General features: G+C 52.7%; 4 protein-coding genes across 4 annotated transcripts; 1 reads left to right on the top strand and 3 right to left on the bottom strand.

Annotated features, from left to right (window-relative positions):
• Positions 1–204: 204 nt before the first annotated feature.
• On the top strand, positions 205–1,634 carry KRP23_832 (putative CDP-alcohol phosphatidyltransferase class-I family protein 1; the record flags this gene model as incomplete). Its single annotated transcript, XM_067893520.1, has 4 exons — positions 205–254; positions 341–518; positions 606–1,277; positions 1,353–1,634. 4 exons carry the CDS (start codon positions 205–207, stop codon positions 1,632–1,634), a joined length of 1,182 nt encoding a protein of 393 aa, XP_067751396.1.
• A 162-nt stretch (positions 1,635–1,796) lies between these two features.
• On the bottom strand, positions 1,797–4,770 carry KRP23_831 (putative inactive serine/threonine-protein kinase scy1; the record flags this gene model as incomplete). Its single annotated transcript, XM_067893507.1, has 5 exons — positions 1,797–2,873; positions 2,952–3,125; positions 3,205–3,983; positions 4,054–4,168; positions 4,249–4,770. The coding sequence occupies 5 exons, from the start codon at positions 4,768–4,770 to the stop codon at positions 1,797–1,799; spliced, it is 2,667 nt and encodes an 888-aa protein (XP_067751395.1).
• Positions 4,771–4,885: 115 nt separating this feature from the next.
• KRP23_830 (X-ray repair cross-complementing protein 5) lies at positions 4,886–7,340 on the bottom strand (the record flags this gene model as incomplete). The annotated part of the gene is made up of 9 exons (XM_067893496.1): positions 4,886–5,125; positions 5,192–5,263; positions 5,343–5,464; positions 5,538–5,618; positions 5,690–6,506; positions 6,577–6,679; positions 6,756–6,865; positions 6,927–7,016; positions 7,077–7,340. 9 exons carry the CDS (start codon positions 7,338–7,340, stop codon positions 4,886–4,888), a joined length of 1,899 nt encoding a protein of 632 aa, XP_067751394.1.
• A 103-nt stretch (positions 7,341–7,443) lies between these two features.
• Positions 7,444–8,466, bottom strand: KRP23_829 (uncharacterized protein; the record flags this gene model as incomplete). Its single annotated transcript, XM_067893484.1, has 1 exon — positions 7,444–8,466. One exon carries the CDS (start codon positions 8,464–8,466, stop codon positions 7,444–7,446), a length of 1,023 nt encoding a protein of 340 aa, XP_067751393.1.
• Positions 8,467–12,789: the final 4,323 nt, after the last annotated feature.

Raw genomic sequence — 12,789 nt, 5'->3', positions numbered from 1 at the left:
TTATTACATATTTGTTATAAGTGACAGCGCAATTTCGTGTTCGCGCAATTCATACAAATTCCAACTAGTATTTGTGTACGAGTTATGTATGTGACAGCCAAAGTGAAGGGTGTGGATCGGCCAGTTGCTCATTTATCGAGCGGAGAACAAGACCGAGGGCGTTGGGGACGCGAGCGCGGCAGAGTCCACCACCAAAGACTGACAATGCTGGGGAAGAAGGCGCTCGAGGGCATCGCCGCCTACAAGTACAAGGCGTAAGTAGCACTGCAGAGGACACTGGAGAGGGGAGTGGGCGTCGGATTGACGCTGCGTGTTGCTGGTCTGTTGTGTCGCACTGCAGGGGCTCGTACACGTACCTGGACAATGTGTTGAACCACTTCTGGACGTACTCAGTGCAGTTCCTGCCCATCTGGATGGCGCCCAACCTCGTGACGATGATCGGCACGGGCGTCATGATGTTCACGACGGTGGTGCAGCTCTACTACACGCCCCACTTCTCGGAGATCTGCCCCACTTGGGTACGTGGCTGTGCTGCAGCTGCTGGCCAATTGCTGTTGGATGTTGCAGACACGAACTAATAGTTTTTGGGTCTTTTGGTGCTCCAGGTCTACATCTTGTCGGCGCTGGGTCTGTTCTTCTACCAGACCATGGACGCGCTGGACGGCAAGCAGGCGCGCCGCACGGGCGCCTCGTCCCCCCTGGGCCAGCTTTTCGACCATGGCTGTGATGCCGTGTGCACGGTCTTCAACGTGCTGAGCGCTGCAGCTACGTGCCAGGTCGGGGTCGGTTTGCGCCCGTACATTGCGCTGTCGTCGGTGTCCATCGCGTTTTACCTGGCGCAGTGGGAGGAGTACCACACGGGCGTAATGAGTTGCGGCAATGGCTTCTTTGGCGTCACTGAAGGCCAACTCACTCTGGTGGCGGTCCACTTGGCTGCGGCGTTCTTTGGCGCGGGCTTCTGGACGGCGGAGCTCCCGTTTGCGACGCCGTTCCCTGTGACGATGACGGACGTACTCATTGGTTCACTTGTGGCGAGCAACGTGCTGCTGGCGTACGGAAACATCTCCAACGTGCTGCGGGCAGCCCCCGATGCAATCCCGCGTGACGAGCTGGGCAACAAGCATATCTCGAAGCCGCTTGCGATCTTCCAGCTGATCCCGATCGGCATCCTGCTGGCGCTGGGATCGCTCTGGATCTGCGGCCCGGATGCGGAGAACTACGCTAACTACCCAACGCTGTTCCTCTTCCCCATTGGTATCGGCTACGTGTTCTTCTCGGTAAGTCGTGCATCGTTTTGCAGCGTGTGGTTGTGTCGTGTCCGAGTGCTCATTGTTGCTGTGCTTCTGGTGTAGACGCGAATGATCATGAGCCACATGTGCAAGATTCCGTTCACTCCGCAGTTGCGCGTCATTATCCCTTTCGGCCTCGTGATCTTCAATGCGTACGGACCGGCTGTGGGAATCCTCTCGAAGCCACTGATCCCGACGATTGTGGCGTCGTCGTCGTACATGGTGTTCATCGTGCTTGTGTACTTGCACTTCGTATCCGGCGTGGTGAAGGACATCTGCGACTTTCTCAACATCTTCTTGTTCAAGATCAAGCCGGCGACCACGGAGACTGACAAGACCAAGTAGGACGTCTTGGAGCTGCTAGCCAAATCGAGCGCTGCAGTCACAAACTATTCACAAAGCAAGAAAATAGAAGAAGAAACAGAAATGTGGGAGAAGCATTTGTTCGAGTCGCACCACGCTTGTGTCTACAGGATAGTATGAGCGATCTCCTTGTTGCTGTTGCGTCTAGAAATCCCAATTCCAGTCGTCCGCTTTCGCATTTGCTGAAGCTTGCAGTTTCATCGCACCAAGAGGCTCATGTTTCGCCTTGGCCTTTGCTTGAGCCTCGGCGCGACGTTCGCTCGCCGTTTTCCGCCCGGAAGACAACGGCGCTGTCGTAGTGGTGCTCGTAAAAGACGAGACCCTAGTCGACGTGCTCAGCCCAGAGGTGCTCTTCTGTGAGCCCACGCTAAGGCTGCTTACCCTGGGGGCTGAACCATCGAAATCAAGATCATCCTCAGCACCCCAATTGTCCGCCTCGCCTCCCCATCCACTGTCGTTATTCATCGCAAAGGTGGAGGTTGCCGGCGCGGCGTGGGACGTGGATAGCGCCGGACTAGTTCCCGAGTTGCGAGACACGCTTAGCTTGACCGAGGAGGAGGAGGAGGATAGCGATGAAGACAATGAAGATGCCGCTGGAGACGTGAATGACGAAGTAGCGCCTCGGTTCACAGAGAGCGAAGAACCGACACCCGAACTCGTGCGCTTAGGACTATCCAGTCCATCTAAGTCGTCATCACCCCAACCATCCCCAGCTGCGAGCTCATCCACTGGAAATGCGTTGAAGCTGTTGTGCTTGGAAGACGACGCTGTTGTCGCATTGTTTTGGCTCTTGCTGCCCGAGAAGGAGGATGTACGCGATGACGGCGCAGCAACCGACGACCCTGATGCAGACAGTGCGGATGACGAGCCACCAGATCCGACGAGCTTATTAACGTTTGAAGCAACCGCGGAGGAGGCCCATGCTGTAAGCGATGAAGCATACCCACCAGAGCCGTGAGCTCCATTTGACGTTGGTGGGGTTACCCCAGAAGAAGCAACATCACCCACGTGCACATCTTCACCCGAGGCGCGCTTCAGTTCACGTTCTTTGGCTTCAAGTTCTTCCCGAATCTTCATTTGAGCAACTTCATCCATGACTTTCTTCATGAAGATGTCCATCGACGTTTTTGCTTGTTCTCGAACAGTAATAGACACGTCAAGAAGAAGAGGCGATATCGCCGGGACAATGCTGCCAGCCATGCCTTGCGGCGTGAAATACTCCTGTGTAACAACCAAGATTCACAAAAGTCGAATGTGAGTTACGCTTGTGGACTGAACCATTCAAGCAAAAATACTTACTTGACACGCTGTCATCGAGCGAAGTCCAGCAAGCCGAGCATGGGGAAATGGGTCTCTAAGCGCTCTTGCGAATGCTGGGAACAGCACCTTCGGCCTTGTAGTATCGTTAAGTTTGCTGGCAATCTTTCCTAAACAAATCGTGGTGTTTGTTCGAATGGCTGCCTCCGGATCGGACTGCAAAAATGAAGGAGAGCTATGGTTAGCACGAATGTATACTTGCAAAGATTTTCAGGCAGTCGTCTGCCTAACGCACCTGAAGCTTAGCAAAGTATTTCATGACGCGGTTGTTGAGGTTGCCGTCCGATAGCTTATCCGCGATGTGCAACATCGACTTGACAGTAAGCTCACGCAGCACCGGAGCTGCATCGGTAAACCCACTGCACATATTGTCGAAAATAACCGAACTGTTGACAAGCTTTGCGTCAAAGTGAACCGCAAACTTCTCCATCATTTGGAGAAGCTGCACACGGACTGCACGGTCGTTGCAGCTGAACAGCTTGATGATGATCGGAAGCACCTCAGCTTTGAAGTCTTCAGCAGACAACGAACTGCCAATTTGTACCATGGCCGGGAGCATGTGACTAGCCGACGGGTCCAGCTTCACAGGCCCGTTCTTCGCACCGGTTGCTGTACCAAACTCTACCACTTGCTTCAGTGCCGGCAGAATCTTGTGTACGCCAAAGCACCGCGGCAAGGTCTCCAGATTAGCGCATAGCTCTTTGTAGAACGCCACTTTTTCATCCGAGTCTTTAACGGCAAGGTTCTCCAAGAAATTCATCCGCTTGATGAACGGCGTGTCAAAGTAGCTGCAGCTTAGTATCTTCTGCGGACTCGGCCGCCGCGCAGCATTATCGTCGATAGCCTTTCGGAACTGTGAACGGATTGCTGGCGGGATATTCGCAGCCGTCGAAACGTCACTCGACCGAAATTGACCATCATTGAAGACGTAGTACATGAGACAAGCAAACGCCCAGATATCCACGCCGTACGAGGGTCCTGTAGCCACCGCTTTCCAGTCTGACCGCTGGCATTCTGAGCAATACATCAGTCACGACCACGTTACCATACTCTGCTCTTGGCATCAACGACAGCAGTTACACACCTGGTGACTTGTAGTTGATGTCCGCATACTGCTGGAAGGCCGTGTAGATGTACGAGGGGCCATCGGTTGTTACTTCGGCTGTCAGCTCGAATCCACCTAGCTTCCAGTCTCCACCCTATCATTCATTACGTCCAACCATCACGCATTAGTGTAGGTGTTGCTGGGAAAAGAAAACAACAACCAATGAAAGTGCACCTTTGTGACGAAGATACTCTGCGGCGCGAGGCGGCCATGCAGCAGTTTGCAGTCTACGTTGATGAACTGCAGCGCCTGGAGGATGCTGCGCAGGCCCCAGGACACACACATGCTGAACTCCTCGCTGCTGGCCCCGTACTCCATGCGCAATGCCGTGAGGAACTCGGACAGCGGCATGACGTGCTCGGTGACGATGATTACGGGCCCGTTGTTGGGCACCTCGGTGCCGTCCAGATAGGCCAACATGTTGGGGTGGCGCAGGGTCTTGATGCGGCGCAGCGCGTTCTGCGTGAGTTGCCCCGCGGGCTGTCGGGACTTGAAGATGGACACGGCATGCGACGGGTCCTGCTTGCTCTTGCCCGAGTGCAGCACAAAGTCCGGCAGCCCCTCAAACACGACGCTCTCCCCCGCACCGCCGCTGGCCGCCACATTTCCGTCCATGGACGGGGTGTCCATCGAGTACGGGAGGCCGCCCGTGGCGCTCGAACCCACGAGGCCCCCGAGCGTCTTGAGGAAGTTCATATTCGGATGTCTCTCTTTCGCCCTCCCTTGATGCCTTTTTAGCTAATCGAGTGAGAGAAAATTAGTGGATTGGTCAAAAACGCTTTTTCTGATATTCATGCGACGTGTGAACGGGCTACGCCTCCATCAAGTGCTTGACGGCGTCCACCAGCTCGGCCTTCCGACCGACGGCGGCAAGGCCGTGAGCGTGCAGGAATGCCTTGAGTTGCGGGATGGTTTTCTTCTGAATCGCGTTGGACGCGACGAGCGCGGCCCACTCGTCCTTGTCGAACGTCCCCTCCGCTGCAGGTTTGCCCGCCGAGCCAGCCTTCGCCAATTTTTTAGTCGTCGTCTTGCGCCCACCTGAAGCCGAAGGCTGCGCGCAACAAACGCGTGTGAGCAAGAAGTTACCTCAGACAATTGACTGCGCCCAACCACCGACCTTGCGCTTCGCGTTCGTAGACGCGTCAATCAACTCCCCGCCGCACGCTTCACGGAAACCGTTGATAGCATCCTACGAAGCAAATCCAGCCATAAGCAAATCTAGTAAGTCGACACGAGCGTATTCCCAACTCGCATCCCCCCGTGCCTACCGTGACGTCAGGCTGGTTAAAACCCTCGGCATCGGGAAGGGTGGTGTCTTTCGTTTCGTCGAATTCCAACGCTTCCTCGTCCAAGGCAAGAGCTTGAATGGCAGCGTAGTGCTTTTGAAGCTCTACATGTACAACACAGCGATCCTATACAAGTTAACCAAACACGTTCGCCACTTTGCTACTGATGACACGTACCTGGATTCTCGAAACTCGGGGCTTCCGTCAACTTCAGCTTCGAGATCAAGTGCTTAGCGGCATCAATCTTTTCCTGGCCGACTGCGCGGATATCAAAGGACATGACATGTAAGCGGCAACAATAGACTCAGCACTACGGTTCCCGGCCTTACCATTCTTCACAGATTCACCTGGAATGTCACGAATATCATCCAGGTACGGCAAGAAGATAACATTGAACCCGGACGGTTGCACCTGGCCCATCTCGTCGTTTTCCTCTTCCTGAGGAATCAGCGCCACGAGGCGAGGCTCGCTGGTTTTCCGCGCGATCAACCGCGCCAACGCAAATTTCTCCTTCCTGACCATTGAGTTTAGAATTGCCATAAACGCCGTGGAACTTCCTTCGATATAGCCATCGCACGGATACACAAAGTATGGCGAGCGGATGTTTTCGTTCCACTTGAGGGATGCTAACGGTTTGAAGCAGATCAGCTGAATTCCTGGGGCGTCGTAGTGCTTGATCTCAACCACATCATCTCGCGTGAAGTAGACACGCTTGCCTCCGTAGTCGATGTACTTCTTGATCTGATCGGGAGTGAGGTAAGACCCAGTGTCTTCACAGAGCCATTTCGTCTCTGTTTTCAGAGGGACGTTCGTGCTCGCGTCGAGGGCCACTGGGGTGTTTTTGCGCTGGACAACAACAAGCGTGTACAACTCGACGCCAATCGACACTCCTTTCGTAATGTGAAGAGGGAACGTCGTAAGCCGGCGCTTACGAAAGCGCTTTCGCAGCGATCCGTCCATCAAATCGTCAAGCGATCCGACAGGAAAAGCTGGTTGGAACGATGACTCGTTTTCGATCGTGTCCTCCCCTTCATCGACTGAAAAGTCCTTAAAGCTGCAACCATAAAACTTTGACAGGTCGAAACTTTTCTTGCCAGGCGGAGTCATGTAGAATAGGTTCAACGTGCGCCTTAACTCCGTGTGATTCTGTCACAAACGCATCCTCCATAGTGTTAGAGCTGTAGCATAGCACGTCTAGCGCATGAACACAGATTACCTGAACTTGCTTCTGGATCCGCCCAATCTCTTCGGGATCTGGTCCATGTGGGTTGTCATCGTTTGTGAATATCCAGATGCGCTGCGAGTCCTTCTTTTTCAAACTGTAAGGAGAAGAGAACAAGAAAGGTTAGGCGCAGATCATTCTTAGCGTAGCAACACTTCTGTCCTCCATCGTACTTTGCGTTGGAGAAGGAAATCCCGCACTGCCACAAGGCGTTGCTAAAAGATACTTTCTCAGAGTTCTCCATAGACTCGAAATCTGACTGCACGTCCGAATCCATCAGAGCCTAGAACGCATAGAGTATGAGGACGAGATGACTATCGCAGCGAGCAGATGACCTGTTGGACCTGTAGATCCTTGATCCGCTGAGCAGATGGATATCCCAGTGGCTGAAACTCGTAGACTTGCTCCAGTGTGCCGGCTTCCCCGCGTTTGTTCTAGCAACACGCCAGTCAGTGACCTCCAGCAGCCCCTAACAAGACGCAGCATCCACATACCGTGCCGAAGAAGACGACACTGAGCAGGGAATTGTCGTTTGCGACCACTTTCGACTTGAGCAACTTGATCACCAGCTCCACAACGGCGTGAAACCAAGTGGACGGAGCGTCCGCTGCCGCGTGCGGATACGGGGCGAACATGGCCTTGCGCACATCCAGCAGCACGATCAGCGCGTCCTTGCCGCTCTCGGCGAGCTCCCAGTCCTCCTCTTCTGCAGCTGGTTGCTCCCCAGCCGCCGCATTCTGACTGCCCCACACGTCCATGACAGCTTTGTATCGAAATCCGAAAATGAAATCTTGTAAAATGGCTACAAGCAATACATGGCTACAATATTGGACTACAGACGTCTTGGTCCCTTTACATCGCTCAGGCTCCATTATCGTTGCCCGTAATAGCGAGTGCCTTTTGCGCATTGTCACGTAGAGCGCGTAACATCGTCTTGGACAGCCGTGGGTACTCCTTTGACTGGAAATTCCGTTCGAAGAAGCCACTGCGAGCATTCAGCGCTTCGAGGAGTGCCGAGCAGGAAGAGATCCCGTCGTCGTCAAGCCGCAGACTGAACGCGCGTATATCATCCGAGCGCCACATGAAGCCCACTCGCAGACACTCGAGAGTCACTTGCAGCGACCGAGAGCAGTGAATTGAGCGCGGGTTGGAGGAAGAAAGCTCAGCAGGATCACAGGTTACCGTACTATCGTAGGCGAGCTTAGCAGCGGGCCACTCTGGAATTACTCTCGAGGAGCCAGAGGAGGCTCTAGCATCCATCCAAGCCTCCATGAGGGTAGGATATTCTCGGAGCAGGAACTCTTTCTGTTGAGCATCACTGGAGCGATACAAAAGCCCACAGAATTCGTCTGCCGTGTACGTGCAGGTCTCCCACTTGGCTTCGTACTGCGTTTTCAACACCTCGAACTCCTCTAACCATTGCTTTTCAAAGCGTTCGTCCTCTAATTGCTCGCGGAGAAGCTCCCCTTCGTCGCCGTCGATCTCAGCTCGTATCTTGGACTTGACTTTTCGGAGAGCGCCCATGAATCCACTCGTCGACGTCTCGGTAGTTTCCTTATCATCATCATCCGCATGACCAACTGGCACATCACGCGAGAAGGACAAGATATTGGAGCCACTTTCAGCTGCCCGCAAGAGACCGAGAACCTCTCCTATTTCCTTTCCTTGGCAGCCCTCCCCATTCACCCCGATTATCACGTCTCCTAGTTGCAGCCTTGACAGAGCTTCTCTGTTGATGTTCGCTTGTCTTTCGTCGAGAGGAGCGTCGGGATCATTTACAAATCCATCGATGGCTAGAAGATCGCCTCCACCCGGGGCCACCACCTTGGCGAAATAAATGCCGAAGCCCTTGTCCGTCTTCTCGAGTTGAGCGTCAAATTGCATGCCCAACTGCTATCTCGTGTTGTCTGTTGTTGCTGTCAGTTGCTGTCTGTTGTTGTTGCTGCAGTATAGTAGTTGTTGTTGCGGCGATAGTGTAGCGTCACCTGGTCATCTGCTGAGATCCATACCATTCCAGGAAATCAAACAAATTGTTTTAAACATTAAATAAAAATAGTTTAAACACTTGAACAAGTTAAAGTACAAATCGTTTAAACACTTGAACCAGTTAAAAATACAAATCGTTTAAACACTTGAACCAGTTAAAAATACAAATCGTTTAAACACTTGAACAAGTTAAATCATTACAGTCATTTGACCAATCACATGAGCGACTTTTAAAACTTACATAGGCGCTACATTTTTTTGAAGAGAAATCGTTCGGAGTAGTGGAGCAAGCTTTTCAATGAGTCCAAGCCCCAGGCTCTCTCTTCACTGTCTGTCGCATCGTCGGCTTCTCCTTCTGTTTTGTAGCTCCGCAAGAACCGGTAGCCATTCCGGTCGTTGACAGGGACACTGGGATTTCCCGATGAATAACATCTATAAAGTAATTCTAGACCAACCACCGTTCGCCAATACTTAAAATAAAATAAAACGATGGAGGGTACTAACCAGTGGTTAGTACCCCAAATTGTACTCGTCGCTCCTGTTAGTAAAAGGAAGGATGAGTATATTTTTACGTCGGATGCATTTGTTTTGTAAAGCAAAGGTTACTTCCTCGTAGTAGTTCTACAGCGCCATAGAGGCTGAGTTCAGTGTTTAAGACGCAGAGTTCAGTGCCGGGTGCCCGCTTTCGCCGACGTTCGCGCCTGCACCTGGATCACTTGACTCTGCTGTCGTTATTTGGATTGTGCCCATTCGGTTGCCAACAGGCGTCGACGTTGGTCTTGCGTACCCCCGTTACACTTCTTACCACTTGTTAGTCCTTCCAATGACCAAGTTCGAAATGAGTGAAGCCCAGCTGTCCGGAACTCCACGGATGATCCTGGAGTATGTGGCTTTTCCCCATCTCAAATTTATCGAGTGGCAAGTGCTTCACCGCCTCCCGGCGTCGTTCGGAGAAGTCATAGTTACGTCACTGGTCAGTGACGCCCAATCAATAGTGTCAAGCCATCCAAGCGTTTTCATGGAACACAAGCTCGTCGAAGCAAAACAACAAGTATCAAACCCCTCGCAATTATTACGGAACACCACGGTAAGGACGGAGACGTCAGCTTCGGACAAGATCGCCTACCACCGAACCATCGGTTCCACGAGATCAACATTGCGATTGCTTCAATGTTAATCGAAGAGCTGACTGCAGGAATAAATTTCCTGTTGTCCCGTTTGTTTGGGAAAGCCAAGGAATGGGCACGTCGCTGGACCCAACAAGCACCGGCTTTGGAGGATTTCCAGCGCGACCCCCGTCTCGGGATTGAGCCTTCTCAAGACGAGTCCCGCAGGAGGATTGATTTTTCGCCCACACAAGGGAAGATGGTGCTACGCGATTATGTTTAGAAGACAGGACACCTGGTCTCGTGTATCACCACGAGTCTGATCGACATGGCGTTGCAAGCATTGTCACCGCGCACCTGCACTGATGTTCATGAACGCAGTCGTTCCCGGAAGCGACCAGTTCCAGTACGCGCGAAATGTCCTACTGGCTGGAACGGATCCCCCCTCCCATCATCCATTACGTCGCTGGTTCGCGGCGTCCTCTTCGCTCTCCTGGTTCCCGGAGCCTCAGCAACTTCTACCGTGCGTCCTGTTTGTCGTTGCTTCCTTCTACGTTTCCGATCTGCGAGGACCCGGGCGAGATCGACGTCAAGCTGGTCAATGACATGCCATATCGCGTTCCATAGCGTTGCATCGCGCTGCCGTATTCGCTCGTTGACTTTCGGAGAAACGATGAATTCTTGGTCCACGGGACGAATTACGCATTCGACTGCATCCTCAGGGTTACGGTATCGGCCGCAGATCGACTGGCTAGCGCGTTCGGTCAAGCGCCGAAGTGACTTCGACGTCAGCTAGGTGCTTACGGACTTGCTGGTTGCTCCATCGGCCTGATCACACGTCCGAGTCGTGAACCGATCCACCATGACACAAGCCCTCCACATAGCGAGTGGTGGCCCTTTCTTGATGGCATGTGCTGTGACCCTGGATGAGAATGAGATGATCCCCGCATGACAACAACGTGGTCGAATAAAGTCGACTCCCGCTGAACATCAGCGTGGTTGAGCAGGCGTTGCTCCAACATAATTTCGAGGCTGTCGAGAACGATCTCCCGCACCTAGAGGAGGGTGTCTCACTGCCTCAACATCCAGTGACAGTGAAGCTTCGGTCTCGACTAATAAAGAAGTCCAAGCGCCGCCGGTTGTAGCCGTGGCGCAACTCCAGCAACACCGAACCTGCGGTAACAGAATTCGTCTGCGCGCTCGGATACGTGGGAGAGAGTAAAAAGCTCGTCAAGGTCGTGAGTCCTCCTCGTGATGATGCGTCAATCACGTGCCTTCCGGACCTCTCCTGGAAGAATTTCGTGCGCGACTTCAAGGTCAGCGACATCGAGCAAGTGTGCTTGATCACCGATACCAGTTCACGGGCTTTGACCTCTCCACGACTTTGCACCGAATTATTTCGATGACATGTTTGTTCGCAATTGCGCTGGGGAAGAACTTAGCGCAGTTGAAGTACATGTGCGACACTTGAAACAGGTCTTCCAAGTGATGCGCGCGAACAAGCTGTACACGGACCTGTCTTCTGTGCACCAGTAATTTCAGTACTTGAGTGCTACGTAAGCAATAACTGCGTGTGGACTGACACAGATATATTACCAACAGGGTCAATGCGCACTGGAAATTTATTAGGTTTAGGCCGCTCGTCGAGAAGGGCAAATTACTACATCAATACGACGAATTCGGCGCGGGTGCCACGGGTACCCTGGTCCTGGTCGAGCACTTCAGCAAGATGGAGAATCTTACTCCAGTCGCCACCCAGGTCACCGCAAAAGACACGATCAATCTGTTCCTCAATATGATATTCCGGCATTATGGTCTGCCGGAATCAACCGTGTCCGACTGCAACCCGCGGTATACTTTGGCCTTATTGAACCACATGTTCGTGTTGCGTGGTACGCGCCTGCTGACGGTGGTCCATCCAGCGATAGATAGGCAAACGGAGCACGTCAATCGCATGCTAGAATATTCCCTTTGTTACGTCCTTCTCCTCGTGGATCCCCTTCCTGTCATATGCCGAATTCGCCATCAACAACACCACCAGGGCTGATGCAGTTCTTCGTGGACAACGCGCGGCGGCACCCGCACGTTTCAGCGCTGATGGCATTGGGATCGACTTTGGAGAACACTGGTTCCACTCTTGATGAGGGAGGATCTGAAGGAGCACAGAGCCACCTGATGCTAGTCTCGAGTGCACCTGACGCACGCGAGAACCCTTGGTTCTGGATCGATACCAGTTTTACAACCGGCTACAGGTATCTCCCACCAGAACCCCCGAGAACATCTCGGCTGCAACTCTAACTCTAACTCTAACTCTACGAGAAGATGAATGTTTCCAAGGTAGCTATCAAACTTTCCATGCTTTCGAGCAGAGCGGTGGAGTTCTCGTTGTCCGATATGTCACCTTTCAACATCATGGACTGAATTTGGCCCTTTTTGCGCGCAGCGACCCCATAGACCTGTGCAGACTGAAATATTTGCTCATTCCAGCAAATAGACCGACCAGTCTCGGGGACTTCAACCACTCAGAACACGCCAATGGTTCGCTTGAGCAGGCTTGTACTTGGGCAACGGCGTGACGTAGGCTCTGTAACCCGTTTTATAATGCGGTGTCGATTGGACACTTGTGCTGGGTCATGAGAAATGAAGACGAATAGACTTGAAGCATAGTTCGCGAAAGTTTGAGCGTATACGCATGCATGTTGCTTCGAGGGCGGCTACCACAGTAGCCAACCCTTGAGCCTGACAAAGTGAAGCGATAACTGCAACTGTCGACAGTCTCACTCAGCCCAGTGCCCCGCAGCTTCCCATGTTTTTTTGACTTGTCGTCGTTTGGTCGTGTCGCATAATGCGGAATTTCACTTCAGATCAAACTTCTTCTCCGCGAAGATTGCTTTGACCACTTCGCACGCAAAGCGACATATCTTTCGCCACGGGTCGGGACGGGTGTAAGATATTCTAAGTTTGGCGCTCATTGGCTTGAAGCCTTCGTGGGCGGCCTAACCTGCAATCTGATCAGCAACGGTTTATGCAAGTTTAGGATCTAGTTACGATCTTTGATGCAAAACGTAAGTGAGGTTGGCCACGTGGAAATTTTTTCTCGAGTGCTCTGTTTCTG

The sequence above is a fragment of the Phytophthora ramorum genome, assembly GCF_020800215.1.
Source record: "Phytophthora ramorum isolate Pr-102 chromosome Unknown Phyram_PR-102_s0001, whole genome shotgun sequence".
NCBI lineage: Eukaryota > Oomycota > Peronosporomycetes > Peronosporales > Peronosporaceae > Phytophthora > Phytophthora ramorum.
Note: the sequence above shows the minus strand (reverse complement) of the source record. Positions and strands in the feature narration are given on the sequence as shown.